General features: G+C 36.8%; 3 protein-coding genes across 6 annotated transcripts; 1 reads left to right on the forward strand and 2 right to left on the reverse strand.

The window, feature by feature from the left end:
- Window positions 1–996: 996 nt before the first annotated feature.
- On the forward strand, window positions 997–1,380 carry LOC114293480 (serine protease inhibitor, Kazal-type family protein). The gene has a single exon (XM_028237556.2). The coding sequence runs from the start codon at window positions 997–999 to the stop codon at window positions 1,378–1,380; it is 384 nt and encodes a 127-aa protein (XP_028093357.1).
- Window positions 1,381–3,003: 1,623 nt separating this feature from the next.
- On the reverse strand, window positions 3,004–4,204 carry LOC145797480 (protein MOS2-like). The gene is made up of 2 exons (XM_082884620.1): window positions 4,122–4,204; window positions 3,004–3,637 (listed from the first exon to the last, which is right to left on the reverse strand). The coding sequence occupies exons 1-2, from the start codon at window positions 4,202–4,204 to the stop codon at window positions 3,004–3,006; spliced, it is 717 nt and encodes a 238-aa protein (XP_082740746.1).
- A 4,809-nt stretch (window positions 4,205–9,013) lies between these two features.
- LOC145796811 (uncharacterized) lies at window positions 9,014–17,444 on the reverse strand. 4 transcript variants are annotated; one of them, XM_082882015.1, is made up of 10 exons: window positions 17,311–17,419; window positions 16,643–16,723; window positions 16,480–16,559; window positions 16,232–16,381; window positions 15,347–15,404; window positions 15,107–15,199; window positions 13,665–13,763; window positions 12,023–12,114; window positions 9,713–9,772; window positions 9,014–9,610 (listed from the first exon to the last, which is right to left on the reverse strand). In XM_082882015.1, exons 2-10 carry the CDS (start codon window positions 16,662–16,664, stop codon window positions 9,347–9,349), a joined length of 918 nt encoding a protein of 305 aa, XP_082738141.1. In that variant the 5' UTR covers window positions 16,665–16,723; window positions 17,311–17,419; the 3' UTR covers window positions 9,014–9,346. The 4 variants fall into 4 exon arrangements, with proteins under 4 accessions (XP_082738141.1, XP_082738140.1, XP_082738138.1 ...); XM_082882014.1 differs by lacking the exon at window positions 17,311–17,419 and adding an exon at window positions 16,910–17,243; XM_082882012.1 differs by having other exon boundaries at window positions 16,480–16,723; window positions 16,910–17,444.
- Between the last annotated feature and the right edge of the window lie 2,525 nt (window positions 17,445–19,969).

The following is a 19,969-nucleotide window of genomic DNA, read 5'->3' on the forward strand; positions in this document are numbered from 1 at the left end:
TTGATTTTTTTTTCCTCACAAATCTTATGAAAAAAATTAAGAATGACAAGTCTTTATTTTATTATTTTTAAATTCCAAAGAATACCAGACTGAAAAGAATATGTAATAAGGGCAAATTACATTGGCTTTTCTTGAAACCTAAATAAAATATAATAAATTTTATAATTTTAACATAATTATATTATATTTTTTAAAAAAATTAATTTATATAATACTTAATTCTCATTTTATTTTTAATTCATAAATCGTATGAATAAAAAAATAATATTATTGTTATTTTAAATCAAAATATATATTTATATTTTATATTTGTAATTATATTAAAATTATGTGATTTGTGTACTTTTTATTTGTCCAAACTTTGAAAGAAGTGAATGCAAGTTACTTTGTCAATATATTAGATCGAGTTAAAAAGAAAATGATAAATTATATTCATCACTCTAGATATTTTAAATATATATATATATATATATATAAAATAAAATTTTACTGACTAATGTAAATTAAACATTAATTTATAAATACAATAATGTTAGAGAGTCATAATTTTTGTGACTATAATAGGTCAAAACTATTAAAATGATGTCATTTTAACATATTCTACATCCAAAATAACGTCATTTTAACAATTTTAAACCATTGTGACCCTCAAACATTTTCCTTTACAAATATCAGATGGAAGTTTAAAAAAATGAAAAAGAATCGTGACCTTGTCATTTGCAGCACTGATCCAAAGCAAGATCATACCTTGCTTTTGACTGAAGAAAAACGCTGTTGCACATTCGTAAAAAATAGAACCGTTCAATAAAACTTGTATCTCTATCGATTCTCGGTGTATCTATCTTTTTCTCAATAAAACCATCTCTCTAACAACGAATACATTAGGGTTTCGGTGTATCTGTAATCGTGAAATTTCCATATAGACGATACATATCATATAGAAGAAAAAAAAAGGCAAGCTTTCTCTTTTCCAAAGAAAGCGAAAGCTCGCCGACCATGCCCGGAATTTCAAGATTTACCTTCTCTCTCGTAATCGTCATCGTCTTTGGCCTCTTCTTCTCCCCCACCGTCCGATCTGATTCTTCCATCCTACGATTACCCCTTGAAAATGACAACGGCGGCGATCTCTGCTCCGGCACGGCGGCTCCGGCGTCTTGCCCCGTCAAGTGCTTCCGGACCGACCCCGTCTGCGGCGTCGACGGCGTCACCTACTGGTGCGGCTGCTCCGACGCGCTTTGCGCGGGCACTCGAGTCGCCAAATTAGGGTTTTGTGAGGTTGGGAATGGGGGAAGTGGTTCGCTCTCTGGTCAGGCACTCCTATTGGTTCACATCGTCTGGCTCATATTGCTTGGTTTCTCTGTCTTGTTCGGCCTTCTCTGAATGAATCGACTTCACTTCATTCAAATCTTCTCTGATTTTATTTCAATTGATTGCATTCGATTCGAGGTTAGATCTGCTACGATTTGATCTTTTTATTTTATTTTATTAATTTCTAATTTGTTCTGATCTTTGTGATTCGGATACGTCTGTATGTATATGATTACTGTATTTAAAGAGGGAGAATTACGGCCATTGTTCATCTCATTTTTTATTGTTTCGTAAAATTTGAGGAATTAAGAGAGATTTGTGTATTTATTATTAAATTATTCAACTCTGTTGAGACAATCAATTATGAATGATTTTTTTTAGGTAAAAGTCTTTGTGATGATCCGTCTTTGCCTGAGCATTAGGCAGAAAATATGATTTAAACCTTCACTTATTTTTCGCTATAAAGAATCAATTGATTGGTACTCAGCAGGCGGCATTCTGTTGATTAGGAGTCGAGCTACATGATATGGTCTTGCTAGTGGTGAAGAAAAAATGGGTTCGGAATTCTGATGTTATACTTAGCGACTTATGGGGAGGTTTGTGTACAACAATTTGACGGGCTTTGATATTTTTTGTTTTGTGTTATGTATTAGGTTGACTGCAAAATTTTGATGTTGGCAATATAATCATAAATAGTTAGGTCATTCATTGATTAGTGAGAGAGGTTGGGGTTTTGTTGGGATAGTTAGGATCAAGATCAAACGTGTTGGTGTGGCGTTCAAGATATAGGAAAGTAGCATACCTACTTACCTTGCTAGATCTGAATTTTTTTCATGTTTGCTGATCTCAAATAGCAAGCAAGAGAAAATGCAAGTGCTTGGATATATGAAAGGATGTGCTTTTTTCATGGATAGAAGTCATAGGGGTCTTTCAGTTCCACTATGTTGGGTTTTTGACATTTTGTAAACTGTGTGTGGAAACAATATTTGAGATTGCTTATAGCTTTGGATGTATCGGTGCATGACCTTCATGAAGTTATGTGCATGTCCTTTACAATATCACCGTGTCAAATTTCTCTTGAGATGCAAAGATTCTGCAAGTCAGTGCATGCAGGTGTTTATCATTGAACAACCATAGTATGTCTGGGACTTTGATAGGGAATCAAGGTTACACATGGTAAGTGACTTGATTACGGGAAATTGGTATATATGCTGTGACTGTGGCCCAACCTGTATACCTTAGAATGACTTGAATCTTTGAACTGGAAGATTCGGAGATGAACTTGTGGAAAACAACAAGCAATTTGTGGTCCCTAGGAGAGTTCTAATGATAGAATTCATAGTTCTCCTTGCTGGTCTAGGTCAGTCTGTCATGAGCAGACATGCTAAATGATTGGTCTACGGTGTCTGCTTGCTAGTTAGTTCATTCTTTCTTCTACGTTTATCTTGAATTGTTATAAGTATTTTTATTTCTGTGCTTGATTAAATATATATACACCAGGATTGAAAAATGGAGGATAAAATATGCCTCAACAACTGAGAAAGTCAAATATATGTGTATTCTGTCAGAATACTTGGCATTACAAATATAATCATATTCTTAAAACCTTGAAAAAGCAAGAAAATGTAGTAGCGTGTTACAGCTCTGTAAGAATCGATCCTCAAGTAGTGTGTAGTGCCTGCAATGAGAGAAAATTCAGTATCCTTCTCCTCCGTATTCTGCAATTTGGTTGAGAGAAACCTTAAACAATGTGAGGCTATCATCATCTTGGACGATGGCTGTTTCATCCTCTCTTTCCATTAGTCTTCCATAAATGCCTTTCTTCTCACCGTACAGAACAAGAACAAGAACCGGACCTCCAAGCTGTGGGAGCAACGTCTCAAGAAAGTCTTCCTCCACACCTTGGATTAGCTCTTTATCATGGCCTATGAATACATCACACGTTGTCGGTCCACTGACACACAAAACCTCTCCTTTCAAGTAAAGTTGTCCTACTTGAAAATCTTTGCTTATTAATCTGACCCGGATTTGGATTGCAAGCCAGCCAGTTGGTCTGTTTTGTTTCTTGATTATCTTGTAACCTTGTTGACGACTGCTAAACCCTAAACCTTCTCTTGCCCTAACACAACCACAATGTTTGATGCTGAAATCTTTTCCAGCTTTCCTCCCGATCCCGCTTCCTTGACGCCATCCGTAGCGGGCAAATAAAGCAGCACCGAAACCTATAACTGGGGTGCCAGCAAATTCATCAAGTCCCTGATCATCAGGCAACTTTTGCAGATCATCTTTCAGCTTCTGCAGCAACACACACTCCACATAACTGCGCTGGCTAGATTTGTGTGTCGGGATTATTTATTTTTCTGTTAATAATACTACATACGGTGGGTCTCCTCCATTCATTCTTCAATTGTTGGTTATTGTTCAGGCCGCTTCTGGTGTTGTCGAACTTGGTCAGTGGCTTTGGTTTGTTTTCTCTGCTTATTGTTTGAGAGAAAGCCAACGCCCTATTCCATATGGTAGGTGGATTGGATTAGTCCAACGTGTAAAATCAGAAGGCAAAAGTTTCCGAAATCGTACCCAAAAAGTTTCTATTGATTTGCTAAGAGTATCCACAATGGCATAACTAAAAATGAATCCGGATCACCCGTCGCCTTCCCCTGTCGCCCTTTCCTGTCGCCCCCAAAACGACGTCGTTTTGGGGGCAATTTTCAGGAAAAAAAAAAACGCAGAGAAGAGGAAGGAGAGGAAGAGGGAGAGGGAGAGGGAGAGGGAGGGTAGGGAGGAGGAGCCGCCGTCGTCGTCCTCCAGCTCGCCGTCCTCGTCCCTCGCCGCCGTCGCAGCCGCCGTCGCTGTCATCACAGCAGCTCCACCTCGTCGCAGCCGCCGTCGCTGCCATCGCTGCCGTCGCTGCCTCCACCTCCGACCCGCCTCCACCTCCTCCTCCTCCTCCTCCTCCTCCTCTGTATTTATGGCCCCCTCCAGTCCGGCCATTCCCCTCCTCCTCCTCCTCCTCCTCCTCCTCCCTCCTCCCTCCCTCTTCCTCTCCTTCCTCCCTCTTCTGCGTTTTTTTTTTTCTAAAAATTCGCCCCCAAAACGACGTCGTTTTGGGGGCGACAGGAAAGGGCGACAGGGTAGTGCTACCGACGATCCGTTCCCAACTAAAAATTAGAGTGTGTTATATGACAAAAAGTACAAAAAAATGGAGTCTAAAAATTTGTGTTAAGAGTTTGTTAATTTTAGAGAGTGAGTGGTGGTGCAATGAATATGTTAAGGTGTGTGGTAAAGTGTGTATATGTATATATGTAATGGTCTTGTTTGTCATTCCCTAAAATAGTCAAAAAGTCAAAAAATCACTATCTTATTTAAGTTACATCTTCTTATTTAAGTCACATCACTTCTCTATCACATCACTTCAAACTCAACCCATATTTAATAAAAAATTACAAAATATACTTATTTAGAACATTCCAAACAACCCTAATAAATAATTTAATTTAAATAAGAATTTTAAGCTCAAAAAAAATGCCCAGCAAGTAAAAATAAATAAAAAAGAAATAAATAAATTGCCCTTGACTGCGACCGGGTGGTCAACCTGGGATTCGACTGGGGTCTGCTGCTTTACAAAGTGCTCTCTCTCTCTCTCATTCGGCTAGTTAGAAGGTTGGCCATAGTTAGGGCTGCAAACGAACCGAGCCGAGACGAGCTTTGCTGAGCTCAAGCTTGCCTCGTTTACTTATCGAGCTCGTTTATTGAGCTCGAGCTTGGCTCGATAAGGAACTGGCTCGAGCTCGGCTCGGCTCGGCTCGGCTCGGCTCATTAATTTTAATAAAACTTGAGCTCGGCTCGGCTCGACTCAATAAATTTTTTTTAATATTATTTATATTATTTAAATATAAATATTTAAATAAAAAATATTATTTATATTATTTAATATATAAAAAATGTATTTATATTATTATTTTTATATATATTTATATATTTTTAATATATAAATAATGTATTTATATATATTTATATATTATTTAATATATAAATAATATATTTATTATATAATTTAAATAAAAAGATAAACGAGCTGAACTTAACGAGCCGAGCTTATGCGAGCTCGAACTCGGCTCGTTTACTAGACGAGCCTAATATTCGAGCTCGAGCTCAGCTCGTTTACTAAACGAGCCGAGCCGAACCGAGCTTGTTCATGAACAGCTCGGTTCATTTGCAGCACTAGCCACAATTAACACACAAGTTAAAAGCTGATGCTAACACACAACACTAACACACCCGCTAACACATTCATTGCAGCACCCAACAGTCTTTTTGGCTAGTCAAAAATTAACACCTAAAACTAACACTAAGGCCTCGTTTGGGAATAGGTTAATTTAGTAACTTTTTGACTATTTGACTAAAATATGAGTTAAAAACAACTAGTATGTTTGGGATGACTTTTTAACTTTTTACAAAAAGATATGCAAAAAGTAGAGAGAAAAAAAAATCTTTGATTTTTTGACTAATTTAATAATGTTTTAACTTTTTAATTAAAATAGAAGGCTCCTAAACGAGGCCTAACATTACTTACTAGTGCATCTATCGTGGATGCTCTAATAACACCTCCAATTAGGGGCTCTGGCCAGTTGGGTTTAGGCGGGTTATGTCATCTGCCACTTGATTGAATGGGGTTTGGAGTGAAAATCTCATCTGCATTTCGACAACTATCTAGTCTATTTGGTTTCAATTTTTTAAATTTAATTTTTTTTTAAATTGAGCATTTTATTTTTCATATTTTTTTATTTTTAGTGAATATTTTTAAATTTTTTTAAAAAAAAATTTATATTTTTTTAGATTACTTAGATTTTTTAAAAAGTAAAATATTTATAAAAAAAATATTTTAAAAAATCAATAAATATACAAAAAATATGAAAAATGTATTAAATTCTTGTATTTTTTTTTATATTTAGTAAAGAAAATTCACAAATATTATATTTTTTAAGTGTATTTATGTTAGGTGTATCTAAAAATTAAAAAAAAAATGCTTAGAATATTAAAGAAATTCAATAAAAAATTAAAAAAATTAATTTTCTGAAAAATGAATTTTAAAAATCCAAACAAAAGAATAGAATGGTTCTGAATTTGACACAGTGGGTTGGACGAATTGATGGGTGGATACAATTCAGACTAAGGAGTTGTTTGGGATGACCTAAATAAGTGTATTTTTTGTCTTTTTATGAAAAGATGTGCAGAAAAGTAGAGAGATGATGTGATGAAAAAAAGATAAAAAGTGTGTATTTATTTAGGATAGCCAAACTTGGCCTAATTTCATAAAATCAAATAATACAAAATAAAATTTCTAAACTTTTTAACTGAACGAGGACAAGTTTGATCATTTTCATTCTATGTATATGATGGAATATTTTTATTACAAATCTACTGATTATAAAATAGAAATACAAAATTATAATTATTTAAAATTTAAAAATAAATATTACACTCATTATTAGATGATGTATTGAACTTTTTTTATTATAAATATGTAATAGGGAGGCCTCACAAGAAGAAAATGGTTTTTCTGTTTTGAAAGGTGAAAAAGCATCTGAAAACTGAAACAGCATCCTTTTCAAGTTTCAATAAATTATGTATTGAACAAATAAATAAATAATATAATATATAAATGATATGTACATATATCAATACTTATAAATTAAAAAAAAAAATCCTAATTTCTTGCAGTTAAGTTGGGTTTCGCAAATTGAAGTTGTATATCTGCCAATTGATTAAAATTTGATTTTTTTGAAATTGTTGGATCCACATCCATCCCTCGGGCTCATTATATCGAAATTGACCATTTAAGGCCAGGTTTTGCGAATTAGCTGAATGTTTTGGCCAATCCTACCTCTCCAATCCTATTTGAACCCTTTGATTCACAATCATTTTCATTTTATAAATGAGATAAAATTTAAATTTCATTTGAAAAGGTGATCACACATCATCAAAATTTAAAATTAACAGTCATAAGTTTTAAAGCTTACAAGTTATACTAACCATTTTCATTAAAAATACAAATTTATTACTAATTTTTAATTTAAAATATAAATTTAATAATGTGATCATATTTTCCTTGTTATGGAAATCTCCATTCTATCAACAAAATTGAGAAAATTATTGAACTTTTTAAGTCTACAAATTACAATCACAACTCGTTAGACATGTTTGGTACAACTTATTATAATGTTCCGTTTATTCGTGCAGAAAATATATATTTTTTGGTGTATGATACAATAAAAAATAAAAATCAATAGAAAACATTTTTCATGGTAAAAAAGCAGAAGTTAAAAACATCCGGTGTAATTGGTTTGTGTTTTGAAATCAGTTTTTGAGAACAGCAAAAAAAAAAATACAAAAATTTGTTTGGTTGGATTTTATTGAAATATTCTCTGTAAAACAAGTTTTCAACTTCATTCTCAAGAGAATCACTCGGACTCACCTTTATCTTGTTCCCAAGAGAATCCACTTACCTTTATCTTTTGTCCTTAGAGTAATGCTAGAGACCCCAAATATTCTATCAAAAGTTTTACCAAATGTCTCACATGGGTGTGGGACCCACACAATGTGGGGCCCATGTGGGTTCCACACCCATGTGAGATATTTGGTAAAACTTTTGGTAGAATTTTTGGAGCCTCTAACATTTTTGTTGTCCTTACTTCTCTCTCCCACTTTTACCTTTCTCTCACCTCCATTACTCTGTTAGAAAATTTTGCTCACCAGTCCAACAGCTCCCTCTCTCTCTAAAGGAAGAAGATTGAGACCCATAGGGCAATACACCTACCTCAAAGGCTTTTCCAAGAGACCCACTTCTCTCACCTCCAGTATTACTCTATTGAAGATTTGAAAACTCTCCTGCATAGAGCTGCTACCCTATCTCAGATTTCTGGTTGCGACAATAGTTATCTCCGTAATTCATCTCTGTCTCACATAGGGTTGAGGCAATAGGGATCATCTCACTATAAAGGTCGTCTCTTTTCACAATAATTTCTCTCCCTCACAAATTTTCCCAAATGTTGTCCTAACTTTTATATTAGTCAAAGAGATTTATCAAATCTTCAAAAAAATCTAGAGTAGTTACATCAATGTCCATCATCTGTTTGTAAAGCTCTATAAAATGCAAAATGCCCAGCTTCAAACCCCATCAAGACGACAACGGCATCCAACTTTTAGACAATTTTTTTTCTTCAATTTATTGAAATTATTTCTGTCTAATAAGTTTGAATAAATTACCAAATAGTTAAGTACAGACTACCAAACTAAAAATAAAACAAAATAAGTTATAAGTAACTCAAGTATGCTATGCCAAACAATCCATTACACTTGACCAAGTATTACATAAGCCACAAATTCCTTTATGGATCTTACATGAGAAGGGCTTTTATGTCTTAGTCTGTAGGACCATAAAAAATAAGTTGCTAAAAAGATAAATTTGACATAATGCAATTTTCATAGTCTGCATCTCTACTAATCAAATATTTATTATATATCTTTCAACACAAATTTGGCACGAGTAAAATGACAAATGCCAATAATTTCATTTTGGGCCAAGTTCTTTATTACTAGACATCCAATCATTCAAACCACATCAGCTTGTAAAGTAAATCAGTAAGTTCCAATGTCAAAGCACAATGCAGATACAAAATAAACATCAATAGTTGAAACCTTGATCTAGACAACCATGAAAAATATAAAAAAATTAACAGAGCAAAATGACAATGTTGTCACCAAATATCTTTCAAAAACCTTCCTGCTACTGTTTCAAAAAGCACAATTGGACTTTGCTTGAATAGCACATCCATCTCAGAAACTCTATATGCTAAAATGAAGTTATCCTCTCATCTCATCATCAATCTTAAATAGCCTACAGAATTCTTTGCTTTTCCTGCTCTAAAAATAAGTACAAAATGGACTAAACATGGAAAAGAATCCACAAAAACTAAGAGAACCAACTGTCACAATAGACCTTTGCTTTGCTGGATGAATATGGTAGCTGGCATCGAGTCTAATGTTCCTTCTTGGGGCTCTGCAGGGTGAAAACTGGCTCGTTTAGATCATCTCCATCAGTTGATTTAGTTGTCGTAGAGCCTTCATTTTTAGTTTTATCAGAGGGCGGCTCAGCCTTGGCATTTCCTGTGATTTCAGCACGAGAGATATCTTGAAGCGCATCATCAGATTTGTTGCCAATCAAGCTTTTGTATATGTTCAGAGCTTGAGCCATCATGCTGGCCGGATTGGAAGCCGACGTAGGAAGCAGCAATGTAGTGCCCTAAAAGGATATGGGAAAAGTACAGAAAACGTGAAAAAAAAACATTGCTTTAAATCACTTAAGCATTACACTATGACGCTGTTTAATAGCTCTGTTGTTTACCTCTTTGGCGATCTTGCTGAAGGCTTGAATATATTGTTCAGCAATTCTTAAACTTGCAGCCTGCAAATCCCAGTATAATTTTGAGCCTCAATGCATGAGACAGATAAATTCTTCAGCTTATGAAAATAAATTTAGACTTTAGTAACCACATTTCATAGAACCTTCCCAAATGCCTATCGGCATCTTTATTTTGAAGGCATGATAACAAAATTAATCCAACCAGAAACAGCTCGATGGAGGTATCCATAAAATTTTTGCTGTACAGATTTAAACGCATGGTTTCTCATGCATCCAGCACATCATCAAACCAATAGGTTGCTTACATTTCAAATGAGAGTGCAGAGAGCTGTGTATTAAATAGCATTGCCAGTGATTACCCATGGAATGTACATAGTTGCATAATTTGCAAGAAGAATGAGCAGAATACAGGACAATGGTTTGTCAAATGTGTAATTCATGTTTAAACCCATCTAAAGAACGGAAATGAGCCCCAATGGCTGAAAAATGTCCAACAATAGAGGAAAGCAAGAATAACATGCATTCCTAACACAGTCATACAACAACCAAAACCATTACTTGGCATACTTTATATTAGCTGGATGCCTTGTTCACATGGGCATTGTGTTAGTGACTGGATAATGGAAATATTCAACTCACATATGAAGAATGATACTAAAAGTAACAGGATGCAAGCAATGACTGTTTTTCTCATAGATGTCATTAGATAAAACATTTTAAAATATATATATATATATATATCATAAGTACAATAACCAGATATCAACGATATTTCAATAACAAGTTCTCACTGCAGTCAACCTTAGTATGCAGCGAACAAGAATTGGAGAATGGATTTAAAAGGGAGACAGAAAAATACAACAGGATATAATGCTTCAAGGGAAAAAAAACTCAAGAGTGCAGGCAACCTCAATATGCAGTAAACAAGAGCCTGAAGAATTTGAGAATGAGTCGAAAAAGGAGGCAGGGAAAATACAGCTTGTCCATCCCCAAAAAACTCTGGCCCGCTGTGAAGTATTCACATCTTTTGTTATCTTCAGCTTGGGCTAAAGGCCCAAAAAGGGTATAACTTGTGGTTTTTGACAGTTCTTAAGAGAAACTAACATAAAGAAAAATGCTGGTACAACAAAGCACACAACATCAAGATATTACAGATAGCCATTAGAGCATCAATTGTGCAAGCTTGAACCTAGAATGTAACTCACAACCAACTGTAGAGTTGCATCACTGTGTTCACAGACTCAAGTAGTCCTTCTAGGTATCAATTGCTTTAATATTTATACTGTCAGGAGGATGCTTGTATAGAATAAACTACATGCATGGTAAGCATTATGTTCAAAAGTTTTTCTAAAAAAGCCACACAATCCCAAACAGAAGAAACAAATGAAAAGGGGCAGCCAAAACTGAGTGCAAATTACTCTGACCCAACACTCAAGCCCACACAAAATAATAATGTTCTTCGGTCTTTGTGATGATGTATTGGAATATCTAATTAATCCACAATTCAATTTTATATCAATCACTTCTATATAGGGCTGCAAATGAACCGAGTTGTTCATGAACAAGCTCGGCTCGGCTCGTTAAGGGCTCGGCTCGTTTAGTAAACGAGCCGAGCTCGAGCTCGAGCTCGAGCTCGAATATTAGGCTTGTTTAGTAAACGAGCTGAGCTCGAGCTCGCATAAGCTCGGCTCGTTTATCTTTATTTAAATTATATAATAAATATATATAAATACATTATTTATATATTAAAAATATATAAATATATATAAAAATAATAATATAAACACATTTTTTATATATTAAATAATATAAATAAATTTTTTTATTTAAATATTTATATTTAAATAATATAAATAATATTAAAAAAAATTTATCGAGCCAAGCTCGAATTTCATTAAAATTAACGAGCCGAGCCGAGCCGAGCCGAGCTCGAGCCCAGTTCTTTATCGAGCCGAGCTTGAGCTCAATAAATGAGCTCGATAAGTAAACGAGCCGAGCTCGAGCTCAACAAAGCTCGGCTCGGCTCGGCTCGGCTCGATTCGTTTGCAGCCCTACTTCTATATCCTGTTGGATCAAATTACATGTTAATATAAGGTGCTAAGTCAGATCAAGATGGGCAGTAATCACAACTTGTATTAAAAAAAACTACATGCTTTTATTCACTTGTAGAAATGAAGTCATTGTATAATATAAGATCATAAAGACAACTTGACAATTGAAGGTGAAAGACTTCTGTAAGGTGTGGAATCTTAAAATACCATATGTGCAATCAAGAGGAATGAAGGACCTCACCTCCACACCTCCGTGTTCTTTAAGAGCCTGTGACACCATGTCAATTCCTTTGGCTGTTGCTTGCGCTTTAGCAAGAATTGCTTCTGCTTCTCCTGATTTAACAAAAAGTCAAATGGATAAAAATTATTAATTTGAGGCATGGAAGATTTTGGGGAGGTGGGTAACAATACATACGAAACCGAGAAGCATTACTATAATAATCAAGCTTAAGTATAGTCCGAACAATGTGGACTGTCCAGAAGAGAATAGTTGTGGCCCCAAGAAAATTGATGATGAGCATCAAAGGAACAAGCCCTCAACATTTTGATTTTCACAGAGTTCAAAAGAACAAGAACATGAACAATTTACTAATGGGAAAACCGCATTCAGTAAAGCTTCAGTTCATTCGACATGCAACATTATTATAAAAGCTCTATGAAGCTCATCCATATGTGAAATTGATACCCATGCCTCTCACACACATCAAGGGTCTCTCTCTCTCTCCCTGTGACAAGAATGATGTGACAATGCCATTATTGTAAATAAATCTATCTTTAATGGTGTTTTGTTTTGAAGTGAAAGGTCCACAATGAACCACATCATTATCTATGGGGAGCTTCTATTTCCACACACCAAATCTTTTCTGTGCACATGGTTTCTTAAAACACACACTTAATGAATTTGAAATCTCATTTTTTACTCAATACACAACTTATTATACCAAAAATGTCCTCATCTCCTTCCTTCTTCAAACCTTAATCCTAATCATAACTTTTACCATTCTTCATTTACCGTCGGCCAACCAACCACTACTTCCTCTGCCAGAAATTTAAGCCGCCACCACAATTCCCATCCCTCCGCCATCACCAGCCACCATATCAACCCATCACACACCATTCCAACTTATCGCATGGTATCAAACTGTAGTTTGTTGGCTATGTATTTGATCCATTAAACATAGCAATTCGTGGGATTTATTAAATCATCCCCTTCAGATAAGAAGATTGATTAAATAAGTAAATTACAAAAGCCACATAACTATTATTTGCATAAACACCGTACTTCAATTTATATTTCCTCAAATGGATAGAATAAAAATGGCCGGTCTTAAGTATTCCAGGTCACTAATCTATGCACTTGCATTCACTCCAAAATGAAAAGAAATATTTTCAAGTTTGAATGATAGAGGAGGCTGTAGAGGTGGCGGGGAGTATCGTCGGAGTTGAAATGGGCAATGAGGATGATGGTGGCAATGGTAGTAGCGGTAGGGGAGGTTCGCCGGAGGTGGCAAGCATGATTAGGGTGGTCAAGGAGAAGGCCAACGAATTAGGATATCGGTTGAAAAGATGAGGATATTTTGGTATTTTTATTTTAGGACAAAAACGTAATATAAAAAAGATTCATTAAGTGTGTGGAGTGAGGAAATTTGGTGTGTATAAATAGAATTTTCCTTATGTATGATATGTATGAATTTTTTATTTGTATAGCATTACTCGAAAAAATAAAGAGCACAAAAGTCACCATAATTCTTATTTATGTATACATATTATCAGGGATACATTTCATTCAATCAGAAAGCGTCACTATCACCTGCAATTCACATGGAATAATAAACATAAAATAGGTAGAGCTATAACAGATTGACTAAACTACGACAACTGACCTTGTGCTCTATTAACCTGGTCCATCTTTGCAGCTTCTGATGCAAGGATCACTGAACTCTTCCTACCATCGGCAATATTTATGTTTGCCTGCCTTTCTCCTGTTAAATATAGAAGTAGATCAATTATCAGGAACATATGTAAGCTTGCTTGTTTTCATTTTTCAGAAAACACTTTTCAGAAAATTCTATATTCTAATTTTCCGTGTTTTTTTGTTTTTACTGAATTTTTTTAATATTTTAAGCAATTTTTTTACTTTTTAGACACACCTAACTTAAATACACCTAAAAAGTAAAAAAAAAAATGTAAAAAAAATCTTTTAAAAATTCACTAAATATCAAAAATACAAAAAAATACAAGAATTCAGTACATTTTTTGTATTTTTATGTATTTATTAATTTTTTAAAATATTTTTTCACAAATTTTTTACTTTTTAGATACATCTAACTAAGGTGCATCTAAAAAAGTAAAAAAAATGTTTAAAATTTAAAAAATATTCACTAAAAACAAAAGAATACGAAAACCAAAAAACTCAGTTTTCATAAAACTTAATCCAAAAAACTCAAACCAAACACACTGAATAGTAGTGAACTACATTCATTGGTCAAAGACCACACTTTTGAGGTGTTCTTTGCTTGTTATAAACTGTAGGATGGAGGCCTTCCTTGACAGGCCGTTAAGGCCTACATGGTTAAAGCAGTGAGGAATGGAGAAGGTTCCTTAGCTTAACTACAGTGGTTTGTTCCCAGTGAAATATTTATTAAAATATGTTGAAGTTGGCTTAACTTCAAGTTCAAACCTTTCCCATTAGGGAGACTGGGAGGTCAGCTGCACCCTTTAAAGCAGCTTTCTCTGCCTGGACAGCAGCAACGGAGACAGAGACATTGGATCACTTGATTAGTAAAGGTTGAATGATCATTAACAAGGTTATGCATGTTACTAAATAGGTGAAATCAGTGAATTTCTCATCCATTGCCCCCATGCTATAAAAGTTTGGTAACCAGGTTCTCAATCATTTGGGGTGTTCCTAGATCCCGCCTTCTCTCATGGTGGAGGATTTGCAGAGAATGCATTCACCAGGAGCTCATAATAGTCCTCACGATAGGTGTTAAGTCCTAGTAAATTGCTCTATTGGTATATATTTTACGGAGTTATTTCTTGCCTTTCAAGCTGTTTAGAGCATATTAACAAGCTACATGCTGTAAAAACAAAAATATATGTTTGGTTGCTAATTCAGTGAGTTTTCACTTTCCTTGTGGATTCAGGGATTTTCCCTCCTACTGGATTGTAGGGTTTCCAAATTGAAGATAGTGGTCTTCTTTTTGTTTAACTTGAAATATGTCAATTATAGCTGCTATACGCCTAAATTATCAGCACATAAATTTGATCAAAGATACAGGACTGGTATACAGTCTAACTAAAGCAAAAAGAAGAAGCTCATCACCTTCCGACTCAAGAACTTGAGCTCTCTTTTTGCGTTCAGCTTCTGCCTGCATCTCCATAGCTGCCCTCACTCCACGAGGAGGAGATATATCCCCTAAAGAAGAAAAACAATTAGACATATATGATAAGTTGTGAGGAAAACATTAATGAAGAGAATTCCCAAAAAAAGAAAAAGAAAAATAGATATAGATAGATAAATAGATAGAGAGATAGATAGATATTTGGACAAAAAAGCACTTACTTATTTCATAACGAAGGCACTTCAGGCCCCAATCTTTTGCAGCCTCGTTGATGGCCATCTGGAACACACAGTGCTTTTAGAACAAATACGAGAAGTTGAAAATGAATCTGTAGAAAACTTGGACAGAAACATCCTTGCTATATACATGGTAACTAGCCTACCTACAAAAGGTGCCAAAATCAAGTTCTCCAGTACATGCTAAAGAATTATTTAACTATGATGAAAACGTAATCTGGGGCAACCCTTGGCCATCAGACTGACCATTCTGTTGTGTTTGTTCCTAGTTTCTAAATTCATCCTCCATATACATGATGTTGGTAGTGTTGTTATCTGAATTCTGAAGACCATTTGTTGCCTCTTTCTTCTAATTCAAGTTGGTGCCAGATATATCTTCATTACAATTATGTCATTAGCAACAGCAAACACAATGCAAACTCCATCATACTCTGAGCTGAGATCATCTGAAACCAATGCTACAGAAATGCAATTCAAGTTCCAACAATAACTTTAATGTAAATGAAAACTCACTTTCTTCTTTTTTTCAATTTCTGCGCAAGGCCCTACACCACGTCCTTTACCACAATAATACATCAACTGTCATGGAATTTCTAAGCCTTTAAATCATACTAAACTAAAATACTTCATTGACAACAGGTAATATGATTCTATTAAGTGAATTGACGTTTCAACTAATTGCTTCCTTATGAATCCAGCAGCAATTTTTATATTTCTTTTAGTTCCATTCCAACAAAATGTACAGACAATCCGAGCACAGTTTATGCTGTGTCCACCATATATGAGACTAGTCATGCAGAGATTAACAATTTTTGCTAGCATAATCAGATCCCCAACAATCATATATAATAAGTGAATAGTAATTCTCACCACTATCTTTTCATTCAATGTGTCTCTTTCCTCAAACGTCTTGTCGAGAGTGATCTTCCCGAGCTCACTACGCATTGTCGTCTGCGCAAGCTGGATAACTGCATACAAGGGATTCTCAACGCCATAAGACGCCAAGCGAGGGTCCACAATCTGCAATTACTCAACTAAACATAATCAACCATCAACCGAATACAACTACAAATTGGATTTAAAAAAAAAAAAAAAGAGACACAGTAGTTGATAGGTACCTTAACATAAAGAACCCCATCAATTAAGATGCTAACATTGTCCTTGGTGATGGCGGATTGGTCGGGAATGGGAATGGCCTCTTCCTTGAGGGAATGGACGTAAGCGATTCGTTCAACAAAAGGAATAAGCAAATGAATTCCAGGAGTGAGAGTCTTGACGTACTTGCCGAATCGTTCGACCACATAGGCCTTCTTCTCAGGGACTATCCGGATGCCCCAATTTACAGGAGGTGGAATTTCATGCCTTTTTTAACTCGCAACAACCAAAATCACAAACCAAACCATCAGACATTATCATTTAACAACTCTGTGTGTGTGTGTGTATTATATATATATATATATATATATATATATGTATGTATACATGTGTGTGTGTTCGAGTATTATTAGGGTTTAGGGTTTTTTTTTTTTTAAAATTATTTAGACCTACCTCATACTGGGATCGCGAGAAGTGCGGAAATGGCGAAGGGAGGAGGGGAGGGGTTGAGGAGGAAGTGGAGAGAGATGATGGAATGGAGATGAAATGGAGAGGTCTCTGCAAGTGATGATGGCCGCCGATAGGCGGAGGTGTCTCAATGACATGAGGGAGTTAATGGATCTTGATTTCGCGATATTCATTGTTGATTTGACTATGCCAATTTTGGGTCTCTTTAGACTGGATTTGATTTTGATTTTGGAATTTTCAACTGTGTTTTTCTGTGTTTCGGAGAGAGAGAGAGAGAGAGAGAGAGAGAGAGGGGGAGTGTTTGGGTTTAGGTTTACACAAATTTCTGAATTGAGAATTGAATACAAACAAAGCCCTGGTAAAACCCAGTAGTAGTCAGTACTCACTCACTAGGCATGTTCTTCTTCGAGTCTATTCTTGGACCGCCTCGCGGCCTAGCATTGTTGCCTCCTCCTCATCCACTCTTTGTCCAAATTGGGCTCACCCCTTCCCTCCTTTGCACGCTCTCTCTACTTTTGCCACGTCTCCTCCGCCATTTCATTTCTAAAATTTGTAGGGTGTGTTTGGTAACGTTTACGTTTTCAGTTTATATTTACAAAAATTTTATAAATTGATTTTTGTTTATTTTTTGTTTATTTTTAAAAAAGCATAAACTACAAACGCTTTTGGTAAGTGACAAAATGTTTTAAAAAAATTTAAAATATAAAAAAGAGTAAGAAATGGCAAGTGGTGGCGGAAGATGGTGGTGGAAAGTGGTGACGGTGGGTGGTGGGTAGCTGGTGGTGGCGGCGGGTGGGTGGCGGTGACGGGTGGTAGCAAGTGGGTGACGGTGGTGGCGGGTGGATGGGTGGGTGGGTGACGGTGACGGGTGGTAGGTGGTAGCGAGTGGGTGATGGTGGTGGCGGGTGGTGGGTGGTGGTGACAGGTGGGTGGCGGATGGGGGGTAGTGGTTGCGGGTGGGTGGTGGGTGGTGATGGTGGCGGGTGGTGGTGACAGGTGGGTGGCGGATGGGGGGTGGTGGTGGCGGGTGGGTGGTGGGTGGTGATGGTGGCGGGTGGTGGTGACAGGTGGGTGGCGGATGGGGGGTGGTGGTGGCGGGTGGTAGCGGGTGGGTGGTGATGGTGGCGGGTGGTGGGTGGTGGTGGCAGGTGAGTGGCAGATGGCGGGTGGTGATGGTGGGTGGGTAGGTGACGGTGGCGGGTGGTAGGTGGTAGCGAGTGGGTGGTGGGTGATGGTGGTGGTGGTAGCGGGTGGGTGAAAGATGGCTGGTGGCTGGTGGTGGCAGGTGCTGGATGGTGGTGGTAGGTGGGTGGCGAGTAGTGGTGGCAAGTAGGTGGCAGGTGGTGGTAGCAGGCGGTGGATGGTAGTGGCGGGTGGTAGGTGGTGGCGGGTAGATGGCAGGTGGGTGGTGGTGGTGGCGAGGGGTGGGTGGTGGTGACGAGTGAGTGGCAGGTGGGTGGTGGGTGGCTGGTGGGTGGTATGTGGTGGTGGTAGGTGGCTGGTGAGTGATGGGGGGTGGGTGGTAGTGACGGAAGACGGTGGTGGAAAATGGTGGCGGGTGGTGACTAGTGTTGGGTGGTAAAAAAAAAAAATTGAAAATTCAAAACGGAAACATATTTTTTGTGTTTTCATTTTTTGGCCAAATTTATAAACTGAGACCACTGATTTATAAATCAATAATTTTACCAAACAAGTTTTTATTTGAGTTTTTAAAATTTTTGTAAATATAAACAGAAAACTGAAAACGTAAGTGTTACCAAACAGCACCGTATAATTTGTTGAGATTTTTTTTTTGAAAGGTTTGTATTTTGTTTGAAAAATACATTACAAGGACAAATTGAAAATGTAACCTTGTAGTAACTTACATTGATTTGATTTCTAAATTTAGCTCTCGTGCTTAGAATTTAGATGTCTTGAAGTATCTATTCATAAAAAAGTATTTTATATCAAGAAACTTTTATTATAAATTGGCGTAATTTTATTATAAAAATTTATAATATTAATCACAAAATAAGTAATTTCACTATAAATTACCATACTAAGCCACAATTTTTTTGTAACATCAACTATAATAGTTTAAACATTTTATTACATAAATTTGTGACGAAATTATATATTTTGTAATTAATATTATAAAATTTATGATAAAATTACACCAATTTATAATAAGGTGCACATGATATACATGCCCAAGGACACCATAGAGTTTCCCTTTATACAATAGCTTAGCAACACCAAAATAATTTTTGATTATCTTTGCACGGCTTGTGAAGCTTATATATGTTACCCAAGGCAATGTTAGGCAAATAAGATATAAAGTTCGCGTTTGGTAACACTTCCGTTTTCTGTTTTCTATTTATATTTATAAAAATTTTAAAAATTTAAATAAAAACTTATTTGGTAAAATTTTTGATTTATAAATCAGTGGTCTCAGTTTATAAATTTAACCAAAAAATGAAAACACAAAAAATGTGTTTCTATTTTGATTTTTCAGTTTCTTTTTTTTTTACCACCCAACACTAGCCACCACCCGCCACCGTCTTCCACCACCACCACCCACCCCCCACCACCACTCACGACCCACCTACCACCATCCGCCACCACTACCCACCACCCACTCGCCACCACCATCCACTCCTCGCTGCCGCCACCACCACCACCACTACCCACCACCCACCTACCATCCATCTGCCACCACTCACCACCCGCCACTACCATCCACCGCCCGCCACCACCACCACCCGCCACCTACTTGCCACCACCACTCACCACCCACCTACCACCACCAGCTACTCACCACCACCAGCCACCTACCACTCATCGGCCACCAGCACCCACCCGCCACCTACCTGCCATCACCCACCCCCACCCACTCGCTACCACCAGCCACCGTCACCCACCCACCCACCACCACCACCCGCCACCTGCCACCACCACCCACCACTCGCCACCGTTACCCACCCACCCACCACCCACTACCACCACCCACTCGCTACCACCCACCACCCGCCACCGTTACCCACCTACCCACCCACCCACCACCAC

Source organism: Camellia sinensis, chromosome 8, assembly GCF_055761805.1.
Source record: "Camellia sinensis isolate YWXY chromosome 8, ASM5576180v1, whole genome shotgun sequence".
NCBI lineage: Eukaryota > Viridiplantae > Streptophyta > Magnoliopsida > Ericales > Theaceae > Camellia > Camellia sinensis.

Coding starts and splice junctions, on each gene's coding strand:
- LOC114293480 (XM_028237556.2), top strand. CDS start 997: ATGCCCGGAATTTCAAGATTTACCTTCTCTCTCGTAATCGTCATCGTC.
- LOC145797480 (XM_082884620.1), bottom strand. CDS start 4,204: ATGGCAGCGACGGCGGCTGCGACGAGGTGGAGCTGCTGTGATGACAGC. Junction 3,638..4,121: donor GGCGGCGAGGGACGAGGACG/GCGAGCTGGAGG, acceptor ACACAAATCTAG/CCAGCGCAGTTATGTGGAGT.
- LOC145796811 (XM_082882012.1), bottom strand. CDS start 17,097: ATGAATATCGCGAAATCAAGATCCATTAACTCCCTCATGTCATTGAGA. Junction 16,382..16,479: donor ATGGGGTTCTTTATGTTAAG/GTACCTATCAAC, acceptor GAGTAATTGCAG/ATTGTGGACCCTCGCTTGGC. Junction 9,611..9,712: donor TCAGCAAGATCGCCAAAGAG/GTAAACAACAGA, acceptor ATATCCTTTTAG/GGCACTACATTGCTGCTTCC.